General features: G+C 40.7%; 4 protein-coding genes and 1 pseudogene across 4 annotated transcripts in view; 4 read left to right on the forward strand and 1 right to left on the reverse strand.

The window, feature by feature from the left end:
- Positions 1–3453, forward strand: part of LOC105670041 (beta-1,4-glucuronyltransferase 1) — a 30175-nt gene extending 26722 nt beyond the window's left edge. Inside the window, exon 4 of the mRNA XM_012363336.2 lies at positions 1311–3453. Within this exon, the coding sequence (XP_012218759.1) occupies positions 1311–1517 (207 nt within the window). The 3' untranslated portion in view covers positions 1518–3453. The remainder of the gene's footprint in view (positions 1–1310) is intronic.
- Positions 1–23743, reverse strand: part of LOC105670042 (dipeptidase 1) — a 126965-nt gene that overhangs the window by 49591 nt on the left and 53631 nt on the right. The window contains exon 2 of the mRNA XM_012363339.2: positions 4629–4781. Within this exon, the coding sequence (XP_012218762.1) occupies positions 4629–4641 (13 nt within the window). The 5' untranslated portion in view covers positions 4642–4781. The remainder of the gene's footprint in view (positions 1–4628; positions 4782–23743) is intronic.
- Positions 11541–13350, forward strand: LOC137000970 (uncharacterized; annotated as a pseudogene).
- On the forward strand, positions 15122–18815 carry LOC137000969 (trypsin-4-like). Its single transcript, XM_067358638.1, has 5 exons — positions 15122–15361; positions 15754–15925; positions 16906–17044; positions 17174–17278; positions 17935–18815. The coding sequence occupies exons 1-5, from the start codon at positions 15316–15318 to the stop codon at positions 18232–18234; spliced, it is 762 nt and encodes a 253-aa protein (XP_067214739.1). The 5' UTR covers positions 15122–15315; the 3' UTR covers positions 18235–18815.
- Positions 18759–21907, forward strand: LOC105669960 (trypsin-1-like). The gene is made up of 7 exons (XM_067359609.1): positions 18759–18777; positions 19135–19187; positions 19379–19467; positions 19698–19833; positions 19930–20043; positions 20458–20607; positions 21752–21907. Exons 1-7 carry the CDS (start codon positions 18759–18761, stop codon positions 21905–21907), a joined length of 717 nt encoding a protein of 238 aa, XP_067215710.1.

The following is a 23743-nucleotide window of genomic DNA, read 5'->3' on the forward strand; positions in this document are numbered from 1 at the left end:
AAACACGGGGCTTCCCGCGAAGATGTCACTATCCGGACGAATATCTGCAGCATGTTCCGAAAGCCACTTCCGCCGAAAAGGAGCGCACGTTCAAAAGTTGGCGAGTGGCTCGCGCTCATTCGGAAATCTCTGTCATATTTTTGTACAAATACGTCTGTCTGTTGCAATATCCGTCGGTGTCATGACGGCCGATTTGGACAAAATACTTTTCGACACGATTATCACTTTGTGCCAAAATTGTGTCACTTTTTGCGCGCACGTAGTTACCGCTTACGAGATAACACGACATGACTAACTTTTAAAATCTTTCCTTTACTAAAGTTTAGTCGCGTCTCAACTTTTTCCGCAAGCAAATATCCTATTAAAAATCTTGTGCGATTAATTAAAGAGTGAGATAATTTTATTTGTGTTTAAGCATTCTTGTCCTTTAAATCGATATTTTAGTAAGATATTTTTGAGAAATGTTAAAGTTTTGACAGCCAATAACAATCTATTCATCAAATGCATCGTACTATCGTATAAAAGACAACCCCGATATAGTAGTAATAAAGTATTCTTACATGTATTTACGAGGGAAGTACATTACTACACATGCCTCTATTAAGATTGCTGTTTGCGCCGACCTAACGCTATTTCCACGGCCGGATCGTATTCTGCAGGAATGACAAGCATGCATTCGCACACACACACACACACACACACACACACACACACACACACACACACACACACACACACACACACACACACACACACACACGCGCGCGCGCGCACATACATGCACGCGGATGCAGCAGGTGCACAGCGGCTTATGGAGACGCCCGCATTTATTACGTTCCAAGGCGGCGCGACAGCAGAATCTCCGTTCGCAGGGGGAGTTTCAAACCAGAAACTCCCCGGGCTTCGGGAAGCTCGAAGCGGGCTCGTAAAGAATCTAGGCGCACTCTTTGCGCCGCCCGTCTCACCCGCCCGCAGTTACCGCAGATCGACCTCGACACAGATTTCTCTGTGTTATATCGCGGCCCGGCACTCGCGAATCTCGACCCGGAAACTGGTCCACGAATGATTTTCCCGCAGCATTTCGTGGCTCTGCGCCCCGCGTGATGAATTCTTGTTTGCTACTATTGGTTTCGGCCGAGATGTAACCAAGGGCTGGTAGATTAAGCCAATTAATTCAGACGTGGTGTACGGTCGATCGATTAAACCGCGCTCGGTCCGGTTCGATTTGTTTCAATTACCGACTTTAATTTTATTTCAGAGGCGGCGAATTTGTCCCCATGTAACCCACCAGCCGCTCGTTTTTCTTACAGGTTTACGAGATGTACGTGACGGGTTATCAGTTCAAGGTGCTATCGCCCGTATTTACGGTCCACTGGGGACTGCAGACCAGGAAGAGCAGACCCGCCTGGCGCGAGCGTCAAAACAGTGCCAACAGGAAGCAATTTGAGACGTTTAAGAAGGAAGTGTTCGCTCGTTATATGCGGGATCCGTTGAAAATGATGAAAAACACTAACTGACGAAAGGCTCGTCGAGGATCTCGTTGATTCGAGAGTCCTTCGTCCTCGTTTACGTTCGTCCTTAGACTCGACATCGAGGAACCAAAAGTAGAATTAGATCTCTGCCCGTTGTCGATTCTCACCACGTAATGTAGTTGATAGAGTCCAAGTGTTTCACGTGTTCAACAAGTCAACGAAGAATAATATTCATTTTTTACATTTTGTTACTATTTTATTACTATTTTGTAGCGACACAAGTATCTTACAGATATTACAGACCTTTAAAAAAATGTTTTTCTCTATCAACTTCATTTAAACCGTGTGCAATAATATCGGTGCTCAATTGTCCACTATAGACCAAGCCATTCTCGGATCTCTATACGTACGTTTACGTAAAATGGGCAGAATTTTTAACGAAGGATAACCGACCTTATTCTTCGAATGGGAACAATGATAAACTGTATTAAGCGCAGCGATGGAGTGCTCCAGTATGCTCGGGAGAACAGATGCCAGATCGAGTAACCGCGATCGGCCGGATTCGCGCTACTTATCGAACCTTCCGGTTCATCGATTCCGTTAGGCGGAACCAACCGCGGGGGCTCTTGTTACTTCCACTCACGATTCCCCAAAGTCATCAGAAACCGCCATGCGGGATCGCGGAATAAATATCTTCTCGTGAGTTTCGCGGCACGTACTCGCGCGCGAGCAGCGGGAAAACGAGGGCGGGAGATCTTAAGTGAGCGTACCTCGTTAGCTGCCTGAGGCTTAAGAGGATGGGCGTTTAAATCCAAAATCGATACTCCGCTTGACACCGGCGTAGCGTTTCGAAAACGCAAAATAACAAATGGCATAAACAATCGCCTTGCCGTATTATTCTATCGGCTGCGTAGAAGGAAAATTCGAATTGATATACAAGATAATGCTTCGAATCGCAGTTTTCTCGCAATAAATTTCTTTCATTGATAGAATTTTTTGTGATTTATACGGTGAAGCAGATTTTTTCTAATAAAAGAATCGTGGCAATAATTATTTTTAGTTGTAGAAATGTTGACAATCTATGCAATTTTATGGATTTTATGAAGTTTAACGCGAAAGTAGACAATAAAAAATTTCAAGCTTTACTTTGGCAGAATCTTAATTCATGGCCTAATTAGGCTAAATATTTGCCCAATTGACAAGTCGGCTGTAAATTATCGAAAAAGTTCGCGAATAAAGAAAGAAACGTGGGATGTATAGTTACATGGATGATAGCAATATGCGAGAGAATGAAAAATGTTGCATCGTTGAAACATCGTGCTCTGCGAGTCGCGGGATCGACAACAACCTTTACGTAATATTCTACGGCGTAATGTACCCGTTTCGTTTAATCAAGTCGCTTGAGAAGAGATGCGCGTTATGTCTCTACGTTAATATCGTCGTTTGCTTTGCGTTACAAATTTACAGGATTAATTATGTGGGGGCGAGGTGTTTCTCGACGTTTACAGACCCATTTGCGCGTATATGGCCTCCATTTGCTCGCGTGCTGTATAAGCTCGACAGCGACAACGATTGCTCAATGAATATCGTCACCGGTAACGTTTCATCCGATTAACCCTTAGATAACGCGTTCTAATTTTTTCTTTTAACTGGCATGGTGCGATCTCTTGGGTTTCTTTGTGGATCTTTTATTACAAATGACGAAGCATTTCACCAAACAAAATTTGCATTCCATCACTCTTATGCTCAAGAAAGGTTATTAGAAAGATGAGCAATAAAAAAATTATCAGACTTCTACTTTATTCCGCGGATAAAAGTGCGACGACTGCTACCAGTGTCAGTTAAAAGTTAAAAAACGTAAACGTTTAATTTAAGGCACAGAGTTATCTTTATATTGTAATATTTTTACTGATAGATGTGTAATATAGAATAGGCGGTGTTGTGAAATAATAAAATATAATAAAGAATTATACGAGAATTATATTGCGCTATTTTCTGGGGAAAATCCTAAATACACAGATTATTTCGTGAACTCTTGCGAGATGTACGCATCGAAAAAATCCATCCCTTCGGTTTCGATTTGATTTCGATATTATTTTACTCTCGTCTTGACTCTCGATAGACAACCGTATGCACGGCAGAATTTACAGTAAAGGAATATGATGAGCCGATGAAACGACGCGTTGTGAGGAAGGCGCAATCTGCGCGCCCGGAACTTGTTCTCGGAACTGGCAACGAAAAATTCGTGACAATTCGCGGATAAACGAATTTAACCAAGCGTCAAACATCTGACGGTGTGAGAAATAGAATTCAATTGCGAGAATACTCGAAGAGACGAGTTTCGCTCTCTTGAACGCGTGACGTATCCCGGACGTTTTCTCGATGATTTTTTTCTTATTCTTCATTTCCTCCGCGTCGATTTCAATTTATTGCTTCACGTGGAAGGTGACATTGAGATTGCAACAGATCGCCAAAATTGCGGAAAATTTCCGTTATATTAATTTATCAAATTAACATTATTGATTGGAAATAATTTCCTTGCTGTTACAATTCTTTATTCCATTACGTAAATGAAACCTAACGTCGCGATTTAATATTATTGGACTTCTGTTCCACGTCACAGTTCTAATCAAGAAAATAAATTAAAAATCGACAGCATAGATCACTCCCTTCTAATGAATTAAACGGGCACAACACCGGTTGACCAATATAACGGAAAATCTAGTTACGTGCTACCACTTCACCGCTCTTCCACGAAACAGTTTAATCTCGTGACTGCTCGTCTTCCGAGCAGAGTAGGTCGATGCGCGAACCGCTTTAAAACTTGCTTTAATATCCCTACGACGTTCTCCTCGCCGGTAGCTTTCTGTCTTGCGCGGTGATGCTTTTTACGTACCTTTTCGACGAGCGCTTTGAGGGATCTAATAGAAAAATCTAGACAGGGGTAAGAGTGAAACGGTGACTCCACAGCGAGGAAGGGAAAAAAGTTGACGACCGCGGACGACGAGAAAAACGAGCCAAGAGGTCGCAAGGATGAATCTAATAATTTAGTCAGGTACGGTAAAGGTAGGTGAATGTATCGCGTATACATACCTGTGACGTGCACCTACATAGTATCTACGTACCACACACGCGCGGCTTATTTGCTACTCTTACCTGCATCCTTCATGCCCCGCGGCGAATCTTTCTCACGCACATCATTCTGCGTCACCTTTTTCCCCGAGACTCGTGCAACTAGCTACGCCGAGAACTGGCTAAACAGCCAGCAACGTGTAGAAAATTAAGCCATTCTCAAAACGAGTCGACGAACTGAAAAATTTAGAAAAAGCAAATTACTGTTTAGGTGAACTATTACATCGTCTAAGTTACCGTAATATAAAAACATAAAAGTAAAGAGAGCGTTTGAAATAGCTGTTATAAATATAAATAGGAAAGTGTGAAAAATTTATGCAGCTAAATATTTACACTTTTAATAATGGAAAATGTTTATTTCAATAAAACATGTATACCGAAAGATAAAATTTGCATCACAAAAACAAAACGCGAAATATTAATATTTCATGCGATACGAAAATTAATCTTTTATTTCTTGTCATTTCGTTTTGTAAAAGATCAGCGATATCACCGTGAATTGAATGTTTTCTAAATTCTGATTACTGCAATTACATACATCACGCAATTAGAAATGTGCTTGTACGTTCTTATGATTATGAATGAGCAACGGCATAAATCTCTATATGCATGTCGTTGAATATACAACAAGAGCTTTAACATATTCGCGCTGGAATATATTATACTTAAACCATGTTGCAATGCGTGCACTTTCAAGAAACTCGCTATAGGATTAACAATATATACAAGTGGCGAAGTACGAGTATACGCCGGGATACGTACGTTGATAGTATAGCGCACGGTTTTCTAGTACATCGATGGTATAGTATATTTCCTTCGCCGCGTTCGCCGCGCTGCGAGGTAAGTAAATCCGCATTTTTTCCCTTTAAAGATCTTCCGCTCTCTCGCGCGCGGTAATCCTTTACAACAGCCAGGATAGTGCATCCGTACGTTGGTCCAACAAGAAGCGATAACGACGATAACAGCGACATCGACGACGACGGCGACAGCGACGACGACGACGACTACGGATTCTCGCGCGCATCCTTCGCGATCTTCCATAACGAGATACGATGGTCGTAAACAAACTTTACTAAACCGAAACGATCGCGAGAAAAGCCGGAGAAACGGTTTATACCTCGGGCTTAAACGGTAAGTTACATCAGCCAGTGCATAGACGTAGAATGCAAAAACCTTTGTCGTGTTTCTTGACGTGCGAAATTCTGTAGAAAAAGATTTTGCAAGATACATAACGCCTCTCTTCACGTCAAAACGGTCTGATAAATACGATTACAAAGATTGAAAATAGAATGAACTCTGTTTCCGGAAATTATGAGTAACTGGAGCGAATTCTTATTTGTAGCTGGAATCGTTTATTTCGGTATAAGTACAGGATATCCTAGAAAAAATTCAAATAATATCTTAAAACTAGATTTATCGATCTTTTATTAGCGAAAATATCGAGATTTTAATCATTTTTTAATTAGAAACCGAAATAAAGTTTCGGAAACGATGAATCAAACATTTAATATTCGAATTTTAAAAACTGTAATAAGTAATGCATCTGTTTACATTTTTGCCGTTAAAAATCTATTTTGAAGATACGATGGGCGCGATATTTTTGCATCACCCTGAATATTCAAGCCACGTGTCCTCGATATCTCTTTACGGTGCACTCGAACATCCCGATGCACTCGAAGTCGACACCTATGACACGCGATGCAACCGCGGTAACACGATAAAACGTACCCCACGAACCGCAACCTGGCGCCATGAAGCCGCGTCGGAATGCGCCGTGAAACCGCCCGATCGTTAGCATTTTCATCCCACACCCGGCGCGAAGCTCCGCTATATACACTTTTTACTGTCGACCATTGTATTCGCGATTCGAGTTAACTGTCGAACGTTCGCGGGGTTGTTTGAGATAACCGTGAAAAAAAAAACTGACGCGTTTCGAGCTCGCAGAGAGCGGAATAGCGCAATACTTAATCGGATTATCTGCGTAGCTTTTGAGATTAGAAGATAAACGGGGAGAATTCAAGTGTTATCTTACGCGCAATGACACCGCGTAACATTGGAGCGAAGCAATTGTCTTTGTTGAAACATAATACGCAGATATATGGAAAATGAGATTTTGTGCTCATCGTTTTATTGCAATATAATTAAATTTTTAAACCGCGTACATGAAAACAAATTTCTTAACGCAAATAGAAATCAATTTTTCTATTATAATTTTGAAGAAAGATACAAAGAAAGAAAAATTATGCCATAAATAATTATTTTCTGTTAAGTAACACATTTTTGAATGTAATTTGTTTAACGCTTATTTCGCGTATAATATTGTTTAATCAGTTATTTTATACGTACTTAAATTATCTGGAATTTTGTCGTCCCGTAAAGCAACGTCTTTTAAAAGGATGGAACTTTATAATTATCTTTACGTCACTTTTAAAGCGTCTTATAATATTGCGCTTCTTAATAATAAACTTATCGTAAGAATCAGAAAAAGATTGTAACAAAACGAATGATTCATCGTAGAACAACACTGTTATTGATGTTCTATCGTAAAATATATATAATTTAATTTTAACGCTGACTGGTTTGTCAAAATTTTCCAGAAAATTCTATATTATAAATATTATCCAATAGCTCGATTCATATTCCTCTCCTTTCGAATACATAAATCTAGATTAGATAGGTATAATAAATTGTTATGTGAGAAACGGCGGAATTGATCGTATTCAGGTGAAAGTGTATGTGTACAGCGGTAATGTTGCGGAAATGTGTGGCGAATTGAGGAAAAGAGTAGTATATGCAGCCGTATTGTACTGTCAGCAATCAGGAACGACTTCCGTTCGGGGCGTACAAAAACTTACTCAAACAATGCACGTAGTGTATGTCGAAACGTCAAGTTGACATTCCATTTCGATCTCGGCGGTTCTATTCTCGACAAGGATTCAATTGATGAACGGCAATTTCCAAATGGACATAGCTTTTTCGCGAGACCCCGACTTTGTTTGATTCACGTTTATTTTCGACAAAGCCGGAGAGAACATTGAAAATACGTGGTAAATTCCATTAAAGTGAGAGATTGCGCGAGATCCCTCGACTGTGATCGCGCTTAACATTTAATTAAGACACGAGTCCGTAAGAAAATTCACGCGCGCGCATTGTAGGAAATCCTAATCCGGTTGCATAATCCGGCGATTATCTATGGGGGATTGCTCATACTGACAGATTCCCAGTGGCATCCGTATCCGTAAACCTTCCTTCCGCTTCCGTATCTATACGAAGTTTCGGCAGACATCCCAGCCGCCGGGCGGCAGAGGGAGAGGCGCCATCAGCAAAATGTTCCCTCTAATTGAAAACGGACCTATTCCACCGGCGCTCGTACCCGGCGCCGAAAGCTGCCGTTAGATTGCACGAGATTAGTTCAGATTATTCAAGATCAGACGGGATTAGACTCGTCCTCGTATTAGGCAACGTTAGATAGGAACACCGACTACCGGTGTTACCCGTTAGCGACCGTTCGCTTAGCATTATAGCGCTATCCCCTGGTGTATTGGCGGTATCTTGATCACCCAAAAACTGTATTTACAACATCGAGTTGATCACAATCTTTCAACCACCCAAACGGAACCCCTCGACATTAAACGATAGAGTTGATAAATAGTGTAAATGCAGCGCAAAATATCATGACTGAGTGAGTTTTAAACTTCTTAAGTAGAATTGGACGAATCGTAAATCCGAAATTCTATCCGCCAGCGGACGGATCGAATCTCGTTCCGCTCCTTCGAAATAAAACCTATGAGCCGATAGAACGGCGCTTCGCTAAAAATTGCATCTCCATGGAATAACAGTGGATAGAAAGATATATAAAATAATAATGAAAGAGAAAAACGGCGTACTAACGACCGTTGCGAAAATCATTCAACAGCCATTACTCACGTTTTCATATCCCTCCTGCGCCGCGTTCGGCGGAGCGGTATTTGGTATCGGAAATTGGTACGATGATTCCGATCCATATGCAACGTCTTTCCGCCTTTATAATGACTGTATTCGAATGATGGACGTATTTGCATGTGCAATCAGAATCGCGATTTTCATCCCGTTTAACCCTTTTGCCATTGGACATAAACTTCCGCCCAGCAATTTTCATGCAAATCCAACGATATTTTTGCATTTTTGTCTGCTATATTGGATCCGTCATCTCCAATTTCTTCGAACAACCGCAACAAAATATCAAAAGAGCATAATTTATAGGTCCGTGGATTTATATGGCGGGTAACGATAAAAGAGGTAGCATTAAATTGGTGTTAAGAACGAGACCCTAGTGTCAACGAGGGGATTACCGTAAATTTCGCGCGCAGTTGGCAATAACCGACTGGAATCCAGCGGATTATCCTCTTTGTAGAAATAAATGCCCGGAGCATGAGTAAAGTTGAAAGAGACCTTAACTTAAAACCCTTTGAGCGCGCAAACGTCCGGTTCGTGTGTGCGAAACGTGCTCGCGCAATATGAAGGACGGCCGCCGGTCTTTTAAATATCGCGTCAAAATCACTCTCGCGATTACACCAGTCTTAATTATACCTTTGCTTTCGCGATATTAAATTTCACGTGAGCACTTGCTCTCTTGCTAAATTGAATTAACCAACGTGATAAATGCTTTGCTCCAATTTTTGTGATTACGGTACTCGAATATCATCGAAAGAATCTCAAGTGGCGGCACTCACCGCTCGGTGGCATTCATCGAGGGTAATACCCTTACAGCGGAAACGTTTGATACGACCCGCGAAATCCGATCCTGACCGAGTCCAATTAATCCTGACCTCAAGCAAGCGAATCGAGACGAACGGAACGGATCAAATCGAGAGAATTCAACGTGTATTCGAACGGCGCGGCTCTCGAGCGCTATCACGCGTAACAACCTCGAACAGACTCTCGCGGAGAAATTATGTGTTAAGATCTGGACCACAGACCGCGATATCTCACGTGCAGATGAAATTGCTCGGGGGCGTTGATAGGGCGACGGAGGGGGAGGCAAATTCGAGGTTCCGCGTGTTAATGCTGAATCGCGGATCCGTTTTCCATCTACTCGCTCGATAATGTTAGCCGTTTAGCGTTTCTAACATCGTCGACGCGCGTCGAGACGCGGATGTTAATTATTTCGGCGGTTTCCCTCTCGGAGTTTCCTAATCACTTACGAAGCCCGATTAAGCATTGTGCTTAACAGGTGACCCGACCGCAGGACGCGTTCCATCGCGGCGCGTTAGAGAAGTTATGCATCCGGTGGGCTCGTCGAGAGTTATCGCTTCAAGTTACCAGCTGAAACATTGTTCGATAAAACATTTTATTACACGTATGTATCGACGCAAGATCGACAATCGCAAGTAGATGACATGAAACATTTCATTACATCAGATATATAAAACACGTATATAAAACCAAAAACCGCAGTAACTTTAATAAAATTAATTTTTAAATACCGTAGGCTTCATATTAAAATTATATTTTTGAAATTAAGATTAAAATTTCCAGAATATCTTGCATAATATTTTAAAATATTATCTTTTATTTATTTTTTGCCAGTTTAGATTTATTCAGCGCGATTTTATTTCTTGCACAACGTTGAAATAGGTCACCAGTGGCAGTTTGTGGAGTTGCGTCATCACCAAATTGGTTTGCACCCAATATTTTTATACGATCCGCCCTGCCGTTTCATCACCGACGCGTACACGCGCTACGCGGATTGATATATCGCGCTCGCTCGCGCTACCGACGACTACGGGGAGCTGTCGTAGTTCGAAATTTCACTGGCAAAGTTTGAAAAATGCAACGGGACCGCGACGGCGGCAGTCGCAGCATGCTTGTTCACGTTGCTGCGATGTTGATCGCCGATGGTGTCGGCGTGTCCAATTCCGCAACATTATCGTGGACAGAAAACGAGCGTCGCGTGGCGCGCTGCATCAACCGTAATTTAGTGGGCCGTATTATGCAGGAGTCACGGGCGCTAATGGCCGCCGCAGCTCTGGGGTTAATTAAATTTTATTACAAATAATATTACGCGATATTACACAGAGCGACGCAGGGCGTACATTTCGGCTTCGCGCGGACGTTTTGCGAGGAATTCGCGCCCCGCGGCTCCGAGTGAAATATTAAATCGAGCTCGCGAATTTCTCTCGCACGATTCTATCTCAGAGTGCGAACGACTAACCCACGTAATTAATTCATTGCTCGCCCGTTACGCTTTACGTGCCTTCAGCGCACTCCATTAAGATTTAAAATGTTATACGAGCGGTAAAACGCTACAGAATAATACGTCCATCACCGCCGACGAACTTTCCGACGCGTGGCACGTATCATCATGTACAATTGTGAGTTAATTTGCGTTGGCATTGGCGCGGAAAAGACAAAGCAGTTGTGTACTTTTTGCTTAAACATACATACCGAAAAGAAGCGTAATTTAAAATACATTTTGTTTCATGATGTTCCGCCATGATTCACCAAGACTCCTCTCAAAGCTTTCTTTGCCGAGATCTGTTACTTTGACCGAAAAACCCAACGAACAGTACGGCAATAGTGTAAAGAATGTCGGCGCCTTGGAAAATGTCGCGGCCGCTTATTACCCGCATTCGCTCACCGATGCGGAAATTACCCCGCCCGAGTTCGAGAATACCGCCAGTGGTGCAAAACGACGCCGGTGGGTATGATTTAGGTGAAATAGCGGAACCATTCTTTCGGGAGGATAATCCGGCGGGTTCGTCCGGCGGTTCATTCATAATGCACGGCCATTTATAATGCACGTAGGAACGATGCATGCAGGTATAATTACAACTCCGGCTCCGCGCCGCGCTTCCCGCGCGACCCGCCGTCTAACCCGGCGTTCACCCTCGTTCGGGCGACCTATGCTCTTTCCTAATCGTCTAATGGTCGCGTTGCGGGCCGTATCATCTTTCCCGCGCCTTCTGTCGACCATTCGCCGCAGTCGTTCCAACTGTGTTTTCGTACAGATCGCACTAACGAGCCCGTGCTCCACCTCGGCACGCTTTATCGAGTTGTAGTTGCAACAATAGTCGAATTACAATAGATCTCCGGCGATGCGAATACGAAAGCAACGTTATTCCGCTATCGGCTCAAAAATCTCTTTCATAGAGATAACAAAAGAACGTTACAAATAACAGAGCATGAAGTATAAATAAATTAGAATGGTATAATATATCGATTTTAGAGAAAATTGCATCTAAAAATGCCAAATCTATTTCTAACTCGAATATCTAATTCGAACGCGTCTCTATCCATTCGCAGGGTAAAACGCGCGAGCTTCGTAGACACGGGAAAGGTAGCAAAGAGGAAGATTGGGGAACGACGGAAAATCCAAATTGCCGTACAAAGCTCTCGCGCAATCAGGTTCCCCGGTAATCCTCGCGCCTTCAAGTACTTCGGCACGATCGCGAAAGCCAATTATGTGGCTGACGTACGTACGTACAGGTGTGGCTTTAAAGCGGCTAGGCAACGAGGGGGTTAGGGAGGGAGGGGGAAAGCAAAGGTACATAGGCACGGAAAGTGCATTCCTACGGAGTGCGGAATTACTCGATTAGCGCTAATTCGAGTTACGCCGTAGCTCGTTATCAAAATCGCTGATTGTTAATTGCTACGCGCTGATCTCGCACACCGTTGCGCCATCGCGAAACGACAATTGTTGCGTCGGTGCTAAATTCTCTTAAATAAAATAAACATCGCACCACAGTCGCACAATAATTTCACGCGTAAGTCGAATTAGCGAAATTGTGCAGAATTCAGTCGCGTAATCAAAAATGTGCTACCCAGACATTTATCTCAATTCGTCCATCTCTCGCGTCATCCGGTTTTTTTTGGATATTTCATAATATTATTTCTATCAGACAGCACTTGCACACGCTACTAAAACGCAACAACTACATCTCGCGAAAAAATATCTTCGACCAGTTCACGTTCCTCTTCGATATTTCGATATGAAGAAGCAACAAGATGCATGTCCTCGACGGGATACGACCTTCTCGTTTCTCGATCTTCCGCCTTCTCGTGTGCATTTACGGTCGACTTTCGCCGCTGATAAATTGCGACCGGTGAGAGTGTGGAAATTGCATACGCCGTTGCAACGTGCGTCCCCGGTGTGCAGTAATCGCCTTAGACGTGCGCGCGACGTCGAGTAAAGGAAAGGAGAAAGCAGAAAGAATAGGATGGTGAGGCGTAGGAGAAAGTACCCGTGTTACGGTACGGATGTCCAGACCGAGAATCCTCTCAGGATGGGACTCGTTAGTCCTACCGTGACAGACTTACGGCACCCAAGACTCGTCCCACCTCGGCCACCCATCATGGCTTCGGAACGAGACGTAGCGGCAAGGCAAGGACGTTAGTTCCCTTCCGCTCAAATTACGCTAGTGGTCTTCTCGCCGAGTAGAATCAGGTCGGAGTACTCGAAAACATATTGGACTGTGTTGCGTGTCTCACCGCGTGCAAGAATTTAAAATTAATAAATCATCGTGATGAACGATTAATTTAGAAGATTGGACAAAAATTGCGTCATCTAGGATCGCGTTTTTCATATTAGCGAGATTAAACTCGATTCGAAAGAGCGGTTTGAAACAGGCACTTAATTCACGACAAATGTACGCTATCATTCTGACACATCGCTTATTCTATCCAGCACTACGCTTATTACTATTGTTAGCGGAAAATGCATTCTCGATAATTTTTAGCCTCTCGGCATCCGAACATTTTCTCAGTATGTCTTCGATAAAAAAGAGAATGAGTGAGTAAAAGAGAAAAAAGAGAGAAAGAGCACACACAAGATGGCTGACGGTGCACACGCATCCGGCGCGGATAACAGGGGAATCCGGAAGGCGAATTCGAGCGCGAGAAGGTGGAGCCGGTCTGCCGGTCGGAGGTTTGATTTATATGTTAATCGCCAGACAGCAGTCCCTGCCGATGTCGGCAAGTGCGCAGTCTGACGCGGCACTCTTTTACCCCTCGTAACAATCCTCGAAATATCGCGTATAAGTAGACACCAGCTATATCCTAAGGCAATATTGGGAGGTACGACAGAAAGTCCGAGCTTTAATCATCAGTCAATTTTCAAAGAAGAAGAAACTAAAAGACGTGACTTAAAACTATAATATAGATGTAATATAAATAATTTTTAAAAACAGAGCTGAGTCAAAAAGAACACTAAAGTAATACGTGTCTTTTTTTATAATTTTGGAATAGAGTATGTAAAAAGATTGACAAATGTTTTCGGAAGAAAAAATTATTATATAAAACTCCTCAACAGTCAGATGCTTGAAGCTTGAATTTCATTAACTTCCGTATTTATTATAAATCGGATTTATATAAATCGGGTAGATAAGATCGAGATGACAGATATTTGTATCGTGACCGATATCAGAGTTTGTCTCGGACAAATCACATAGATAGACGATTATCAAAATCCCCATCGATGCAGATAGATATGAAAATGATTCATTTCCCGTTCAATGGACCTATGGAATTAATAGAATTTCATTAACCGGTGTATTGAAAACCGCCATCGTCCATGTGCTCGAATTCCGAATGCTTGTTGAAATATGAAAGATAATAGAAGGGCAAGCTTTAATTGAAATTTATCTCAATCGCGAATTTTCAATTAATTAGTTATGAACCAATAATATGTGCAGAATTTCAATAACGAGAATTATCGAACATAAACGATTTTCTTGAATGCAGTTTCCTTGTTGAGTTTTCAAGTAATACTTGAAAAAAATATTTAAATAAATGTGCCAAATGAAAAGAAGCATAAAAAGATAATGTAAGAAATACGTATAATAAATATGTTTAACAAATATATACTAAAAGATAAATTTACATAAAGCATCACCAACAAAAAAAAAAAAAAAAAAAATAAATAAATGTGACATTTAAAAAAATATACCTCGGGATACACTCGGAGTAATAAAACGCGATAAACGAAGCAAATTCCTTATCAAAATGAGTACGTTGGTTTTTATCCGCTACTTTTATGGCCTACATTTTGCTTTGACAAAAAATTATAAAACATCTCCGATGTGTCTCACATCTTTTTGTAAGGTAAAATAACTTTATCGATTCGATCAAGCATTTTCGCAAACTTTCCTGACCAGCAAATCCATACTTATATTTAAACATTGTACTATCCAGATTGCTAAAATCGCACATTACGAAATAATTAATGAAAGAAAAAATTGATGAGTAAAAGACAATCTATAATTGGATACCGATAACGATATTACCAACATGACTGATACTAAGAATATAATGCTCAAGAATAACAATAATATTGAAGAAGAGTCTCAAGCTTTTTTATGTGTCCTACTTCTCAATGACGTCGTGATATAGAAAAATTTATTCGTTTCGTTATATAGAAAAACGTATTATGAAATATTTGCATGCATAAAAGAATAAAATAAAATAAAAGTTATATAAAAAATGTCTTGTTTGAACTTTATTGTCATATTAAAAGTCATGAATATGAATATTTATCTTATCTTATAGTATTATTATGACTTTATGACGAGAATAGTTCCATTTTTATTCGTTTTCTACATGATACTTTTGTGAAAGCAAAACGCGTTGCGTTGTCACGAGATAAGAATTTTTCGATCATAAATCAGATCTGAGAATCACGACTCTAATATAAAAGCCAGTGAATTTACACAATACTTGTCTGCACACTAGCAAGATGTTACGGCGCTTCGTTTCCTGCCTCTTGCTCGTCGGAGGTTTCGGTGAGTAAAAAAGATCGATAATTCTTATTTGTTATTTATACCGTGGAACGTTTACCCTGTTGTCGTTTGCAAATTTATTTACTAAACCTTATGTCTGTAAATCAACTCGTCTAGCATGATATAAGCAATCTGACTATCTGACATTTAGATTTGCGATGAATAATAACGCGTGATAAAGTAAATCAGTACAAATTACAGCGGAGCTTCTTCAGCTATATTTTATTATCCTTAACGCGTTCTATTTTATAGAGGAAAGTTTAAAGAGCGACAGAGTTACGCGTAATAAAGTCGACCGAATCCTCGCGTGATTTACGTATCTGGCCGCATTCTGGGGCCAACTTTTTTGCTGAAGCGACCGAAGACAAATTCTACCATGAGATTTAATATTACAGTATCCTTCCTGGTGCGACCGGCTTCCCTTCTGGACGCTCGGATCGTAGGAGGTACCGTAGCTGACATAAGGCAGCATCCTTATCAATTGAGCCTCCACGAAAGTTTATGGCATTCTTGCGGGGCCGTTATCATAAGTAACAAATGGATTCTCACCGCGGCTCATTGCATGAGGTATATGATTCTCTTATATAGGGTTTCCCAGACCAAGCGCATCATCCATTAATAGCAGATTCATAGAGTTATTCAGAAACAAAAATCTTTATACCGCAATATCGAGGTTACAGTAACTTTTAAATGTAAAGTGTTTAAAATTGAAAAATCAGATTGTCAAAAATTTACGTGCTCAGACACTTCGTATATTGATTTTTATATTTTTACTCTATGAGAAACTTCATGAATATGCTATTAATGAGTATTATGGTTGATTTGAGACACTCTATATATCGCATTATTTGATTCCAAATCAGAAGCTAAATATTCGTAAAATTTTGCAGATAATAATCTTTGTTCTTATATCTTTGAAATGTTAATTATAACTAAATGTGTACTTATCAAACATAATCATAATGTTCATTATCAGAATCGTGTTTCTTTTCCGATAACTCCTCAGAATAAGAGTGCAATAAATTTGTAATAAGAGTAAAAAACAAAGCTGTAAATTTTATTTTAATCTCTCGTAATGTAATTTATCGGTATTTTTAAATTTTTATAGACCCTAGCTAGCGTCCAATGCATTTACAAATATATACGATATTTCTCGATGAACTTTATATAAGGCATGTAATATAATAAAAATTTAATAAACAAAACTCGCAAAAATCATATGAAAAAGCTTATAAACTCTTCAATTAAAGATGCACAATTAAGGATAATTAATAAATTAATTTTAATCATAAATTGAATAGTATAATTTATGATTATCTGCAAATAAGCGCTTTAAGTTCGATGCGTCTCGATGCAATTGATGCGTTGTGGCAATACGAGCTAGAAAATTGTAGGCACGTTTGCGCGATCATCCGCAACATTATTGCGGTCGCGCATCTGCCCGTAAACGTTCTGCCGATATTGTCACAGCGCGGCTCGCGTAGCATGTTGTTATCACTACAGTATTTTCATATATCGGTACGCGTGCGCGTCCCGTTTCGTTGTAGGACCAGTCAGCCTTACTTTTACAGTGTTAACGCAGGAAGTAATAGCACACACACGGGTGTCCATTATCAAGTTAAAAAGATCGTTCGACATCCCAACAACAATTATCTGACGAATGATTACGATATTGCTCTTCTCGAGGTACGTAGTATGAGTACTGAACTTTCTCTGTCTTTCGCCATCTCTCTCTTTCTCTCCTCGCTAACGGTCTGCGCCAGCTGACAATAACAACATCGGTAGCTCTCGCACGCTCTAGAAATTTCATTTCAGGTCGACGAAATCAGATTTAACGATAGGGTGCAACCAGTGAAGCTGGCGGAAAAGGAGCTCGCGGATGGCGTTATGGTGAACGTTACCGGATGGGGCGCGTTGAAGGTGAGTTCACACGAGGAGTAGACTCATTATCTGAACGTTGTGGAAAACAGGTGCGGCTAAATAACAGCGAAATTTCCCGGCTGATTCGAAAATTTCGCGAGTACGGTATCCCATGCCGGAAATCGAGCCGCGCTTCGATCGCTGCATGTTGCAGTATACGATCGAAAAATCGATACTCTCCACATCTCGTTTGCAACATCGTATCAGAAGTATTATATTACAGCTACATTGTTAAATTACTTCGACCCCGAGTTTCCTTTTCCAATCCACCGCTTAACTAAAGCGGCACTTTTGTTTGCAGCGTATCTCCTATCAATTCCACGATATCGATATCTTATAATTGACGCGTCTTCAACGCGTCTTCGCGATCGCGGTGTCTGATATGCTAAGTGACAACTATCGTATGCTATATGCCTTACATAATGACACGACCATCTTGATAATACTAATAGATCCAATTAGTCTAATCAAATCTGATTGGTTTAATAAGCTTATATATAAGCTTATATATATAAGCTTATAAGCTGATAATTTGAATAGGATTGCCAAGATGATAATTACACATGTCAAGTTCGATTAGTTCAAATTGTGAAAGCTGCACAGCAAAAAGTATGATTGTGGCCGCGAGCAAATTTCCATTTTTTTCCGAATTCCAGCAAGGGGGAGACATATCACCCGTGTTAATGGGAGTGTCGCTTCCAATTGTGGACAGAGCAACGTGTCAAAAAAGATACCACAAAAGTCGCAGAATCATCACCGACAGGATGATTTGCGCTGGCTATACACAAGGCGAAAAGGATTCGTGCCAAGGTGATTCGGGCGGGCCACTCGTCGCCAATGGCACCCTTTACGGAATTGTGAGCTGGGGATACGGGTGTGCTAAACCGACTTATCCTGGTGTTTACACCAACGTCGCAAACCTTCGCTCGTGGATAAAAGGGATCAGCGGTGTTTAATATTTGACAATTGCGTGTCCATTGTTACTGAAATTTTAATTTGCAGACGTGACAAATTTAATTTTGATACTCGATGAAAAACACAAATTGCATTTGCATGACACAGTTGTAAGATTTCGAGAACAATACGTTTCACATTATTTTTTAATGTTATTTCAAAAGTAGGTCGCCAAATAATCACAACAAGCTATCACATAGCTCTGGCCATTAAAAAATAGTGTAAGCAATATGTGTTATAAAATGCTGTTAAAAAATAAATAAATTGGAAAAATTTTAGCAACTAAATATTAAATAATAATATGAGTTTCAATGTTGTTATAAATATAATCCCCACGTAACTCAGCAAACTTAAATAGTTTAATAAATAAACAAGCTATTAAGATAAGATAGTACTAAGAATTATATGAAATATATTTGACGTAGATGAATTAGATTCTCGTCTCTGCAGGAGATAAGAGGAGTTCAATTAGCTATGATTATCTTGACACGATTGCACTATTATCGAGATCGATTGATAGGATATCATGTACAGATCGCATGATTGTATGTACCATATAGTTCGGCACAAATATATCATCTCAAATTAAATTAAGTGTGTCAATAAATCTCAAATTAATTGCGCGGCTGTCTTTCAAATTCTTACGATAACGCTTATTTCAGATACTGATAACACAATATTGTAAGTTTATCTTCGTCGGAAAAAAATAGGTTTTTTATTCACGAACCGCCAGACAATCTGCTCACACGAAAGTCATCAGTTGTTGTCCATCGATGTGAAAAAATGTCGAAAAAATTTATTCTATTCTTCTGCGTCCTCCTGGCACACAGTGAATCAAACTAACTACATTTTCACATCCGCGATTTTTAGACCAAATTGTTTTGCATAAATTGTGATTATAGCCGTTAATACTGAAAGGCACCAATATGTGGACATCGAGGATTATCCATACCACGTGAGAGAAAAAAATTTATTTCTTCTTTTTTTATACGCGACGGCTTACAGTATCGTGCATTCCGGCGGCAAATAAAACTATACGCCATTCACATGTGGTTTTAATCGGTAGTCAGTACAGCAGGGTGACTGTAAGCCGCTATTATTTTCGAGTAAATCGGATTTTAGATAGAATTCGTTATTCGAATATAGGTATCGATCCAGATTGCCGGTCGACACATTTGCAGCGGCGCATTCATACACGAATCGTGGATTATGACTGCGGCATCCTGCGTTTTCCAGTACGTAGCATTGCGAAAAATACATAATAACATACAAAGCCATCATACATGTCCCGGAAATTATTATTTTAATTTCATTCAAAAATATTCATAAATTTAAAAAGTCGACTTTTTCTCAACAATAATCAATTAATTAATTATCTTTCATTTTTATTATATACCTTTGCAATTATAAATCTTAAGTTTTAATATTCTATAAAATTAATATTTTACTCTAATGTTTCTTACAGTCTGAAATTATCTACGGTGACTGTACGTGTCCGCTCCGCCAATTTTTCCACTGGTGATGTGTTAGAAATAAGTAATATCGTGATGCATGAAAATTTCGACAAGTATGTACATTTCAACGATATAGCGTTGATAAAGGTACGTACATTTTTGTGTTCGCTAAACAAACATCCTACTTGTGTGTCTTACTGATTTATCATGTGTGTAAACTTATTCCATTTGTCAAATCGTTAGCTAAAGACTCCTGCAGAGTTCGGAGAAAAGTTACTTCCTATTGGACTTCCAAAGGAAGACGAAGAAATTCAACCTGAAACGCGCTGTAACGTGACTAGCTGGAAGCAAACTCCGGTAAATATCGAGCAACACGCGCAGTTTCGGTTTATTTCCAAATTTTTACAATCGAACAATCGTTTGCTCGAGAAAAGCGCCGTTTTATCGCCCGACGAAATGTCCAGGTGTTACGGCACCTGGAGAACGCATAACTCACCGGTCGTACCGCCGCGCTTCTCTTCGCGGTGGCGTCAGGAACGAGATTTTTACAGCGAACGCGGTACTCGGATATGCAAACTTTCCACAACTTCCCGCCGCAGCAGCGGTGGTTGGCGCCCGCGCGCGACGTTATTCAAAGTCACGTCGGTACCAAAGTAAATCGTTACGAAACACCGTCGCAAAACGTTCGCGAGCAACCCCCGATCCGCCCCGGCGGGGTTACAATAACGAGAAACGTGTCGTAAAAACGTGCGAGCCGTGCCAAATTTCCAGGGGACCGAACCGACCGGGGCTCAGCTCGCGGCGGCCGCTGTGGAGATCATAAATCAACGTACGTGCGAGACGAAGATGCCGAGTTACAAGCCGCTGTCTAAGGAGATGCTGTGCGCAGCTAATGTGACCCACCCGTCGGAAACGTGTCAGGTAAGATTAACATAAGACGACGGTAAAACAAGACAACACAACGAGGTTGGAGAACGCGGTGATCCGTGAAGGGATCGTGTGTGTGTATACGCGCGCTCGCGAAACCCGCGACAATCGAGGGCGACACTCGAGAGAGAGCGAACTCGACGAGCGTCGACGACGCCGAGGAGAGGCACCTCGACCTCGTCGCGGCGCGTCACGACACTTGGCACGCGTACCGAGTCTATATACATCATCTACGTGCCGTCGTGCCGGGTACGCGTTTCCCGAGTGTCAGGCGCAATGAGTCTGGTAAAGTATCACGCGAGATGCCGGAATTATTGAAAAATGTTCTCTTTCAATCAGAAATAAAAGTATAAAAGTTACTGACGGTTCGTCCACGGAGACGATGTTCTCGAGTAAAATTAGTCGAGGGTATCGAGGTAATTTCGAGTATCGGTATACGAAACCACATAATTCAAGCTGCATAATGATCTCACGAGAAGCAATTGTCGATGGAAAATACGAGGCGCGTAAATTAAGAGCAGTCAGCAGTAGTCGAATTCCAATTGTACATGGCCACGAGTGTACAATTACGTCGATGGAGTCAATAGTCTTTCCGCGAGTACATGCACGGCTGGTTCAGGTGTCGGATGCACCAGATCGGCGAACAATACGGCACTTGACTCGAGAACGCAATTTCCACGCGGCGCCGAAACATCGCGAGCGAGATGCGAAGAGACTCGCGCACGCTAGAAAAATTCCCGTTATTTCGCAACGTGACTATACGCGACAGTGAACAAAGACCATAACAGAACTGGAACAGGAGAGAGCCTCTTCATGTATGGATACGATATATTTACCTACCAAATCATATCAATAAATTTATGTAATAATAAACTGAGATTTAATAAACATTTTGTAAAGAATCATAGATAATTCTCGAAACTTTTTATTGTAAGTTATCGCTGTAAAAATTGTAAAACGGAAAAAATGTGCCGGGAAATACGAAGTATTGTGTTTCGAAACAAAGAACTTTAACAAATGAGAAATCGATATTTCACGTCCGAAACTTCTGCTGTAATCCGTCGAGATTTCGGTTCTTAATAATTAACGCGAGCAAAGCTTGCAGTGATTAAAATCATCGTGATATTATTGTCTGCAGGATGATCTAGGAGCGCCTCTAGTATCGGAGCAGACGCTGATTGGCATTCTATCCTACGGATTAGGATGCAAAATCCTGATAGTTCCGGGAGTTTATACTCGTATCAGCAGCTACTTGCAATGGATCTTTGTAAACACCGGTATCCACTACAAATGAAACGACACACGCGATTATCACACTCAATCCTAATTAATTATGTGTAAATTATAATATTGTGCTATAATAAACAGAACTCTACAAATCGCCATAAATACATGGTAACGTTAAAGTATGCAAAATTTCCGATAGCTTCTGATATAATGCGATTTTTCTCGATAAAAGCAGTAGCGGTGTTAGCGAGAGAGACGTTTGTCAGGTAATTTTTCGTTCCCTGAAGTATAAATCATAAATGCCGAATGGATAAACAGGTATGCAAGCGAGGAAAAGCTTCTCCCCTGTTTTTCTTTCTATCGTCTAGTTTTTGTTAGCGAGCTGGCTTTGAGACGGTGGAGCAAATAAAAGAAAAAAAAAAAGAGCAAATGTTGCGCGGGGATCCGTTCGTGAAAAAATATTAATCTCCGCACACAGATGAAAAGTATTACTCGTCGCAGTACTTTTATTCTTATACCGTTACGCAGGCAGTTTTAAATATCGAGCAGTCGCGATCGAAAATTGGCGAGCTTTCCGGCGGCGATATTTTTCTCCACGCGGGATAACGGAAGGAACGGATAATATATTGCGACGACTCCTATCGATTTTTGCGCTTGCATATAACGTGCACTGTAAAGGACTCGGCTGCAGCCGTGTCTCTCGAGAGTATCCTCCTATCGCCGCGATTCTGCCACGAAAAAGAACCGATTAGAATTATTGCGCAACACGCATGAAGAATCGCTTTGCATCTTGCACACGTGTTTGTCCTCGGCGTAATAGCGCCGACGAATTCTCAAAACATTATTTTTATAGGACAATCATTAGTGCAATACAATCATTTTATAGCAATATCTCGCGAATTTCGTTGCACTCATTTAATCATTTAATACTTAATTAAATACATACAAAAATCAAAGTGTTGATAAGTTAAAATTTTTTAATCTTTTAGTTACAAAAAAGTAAAAATATTTAGGTAAATTTTCGCGTAAATTGTAATATAAACAGTTTATTGTTTATTTATTAGAGAATAACCATTTATATGTGTGTATTTATTACAAATAATTTAATGTCATAAATATTTGCTTCTATAGAAATTATTGTTTTCCATTTTAATCATATTTGATAAAAGAGTGCCATAACGCAGCCTGCATTTTTATCCTGGCTATAAAATTATCGCGTAATAAATCTCAGCGATTTTTTTTCATAAATATCGCGCAGAGATAAATTAAAAATATGCGTATTTAATTCTTTAATGGCCGTTAAAAGGATTTCAAACGCCCACTAGTTAATTCCGCACAATCGAACTCTCAGCGGGACGGAAATAAACTGCAGGTATGAATTTGTATAAACTTTTAATCTCTCCCATTAATTGTGGCGTGCGACAAAATATCGATGGTTAATTAACGAACAACCGCGGCGGCGTGTCGGAAGTTTCGGTTTCAAAACATGAATTAAGCCACAGTCCAAATCGGAAGTACAGGACATTCGTCGTTGGCGCTTAAATTAAATGGCATGCACGAGGTACTGTATTCATGGACTTTATCAACGAGCGAGTACGCACGCAGCAGGTCGAAATAATTGATTGCTAGTCCGTTGCTGCTACGTTAAATCTTTATGAATATGCATCAAGTATTGACGAAACCACGTAATGTTTGAGTTCCAGTCGTCTATTTGCATTCGAACGGCTACTTTCTGCATCGTCCTCGGGGACAGACGCATATATGTATACCGCGCGATGCAATGTCACGAGAATGCAAAACCAATGTTCTATTTTAATTCAATTTTCAACTACAATAATAAAACTTCAACTCTGGACGGGGATATTGTAAACGATATGTGACACTTTACAGACAACAGTATTTG

The sequence above is a fragment of the Linepithema humile genome, chromosome 7 (genome assembly GCF_040581485.1).
Source record: "Linepithema humile isolate Giens D197 chromosome 7, Lhum_UNIL_v1.0, whole genome shotgun sequence".
In the NCBI taxonomy this organism is placed as follows: domain Eukaryota; kingdom Metazoa; phylum Arthropoda; class Insecta; order Hymenoptera; family Formicidae; genus Linepithema; species Linepithema humile.

Coding starts and splice junctions, on each gene's coding strand:
- LOC137000969 (XM_067358638.1), top strand. CDS start 15,316: ATGTTACGGCGCTTCGTTTCCTGCCTCTTGCTCGTCGGAGGTTTCG. Junction 15,926..16,905: donor ACCGCGGCTCATTGCATGAG/GTATATGATTCT, acceptor GTTTCGTTGTAG/GACCAGTCAGCCTTACTTTT. Junction 17,045..17,173: donor ACGATATTGCTCTTCTCGAG/GTACGTAGTATG, acceptor ATTTCATTTCAG/GTCGACGAAATCAGATTTAA.
- LOC105669960 (XM_067359609.1), top strand. Junction 19,188..19,378: donor TCGAGGATTATCCATACCAC/GTGAGAGAAAAA, acceptor ATTCGAATATAG/GTATCGATCCAGATTGCCGG. Junction 20,608..21,751: donor ACCCGTCGGAAACGTGTCAG/GTAAGATTAACA, acceptor TATTGTCTGCAG/GATGATCTAGGAGCGCCTCT.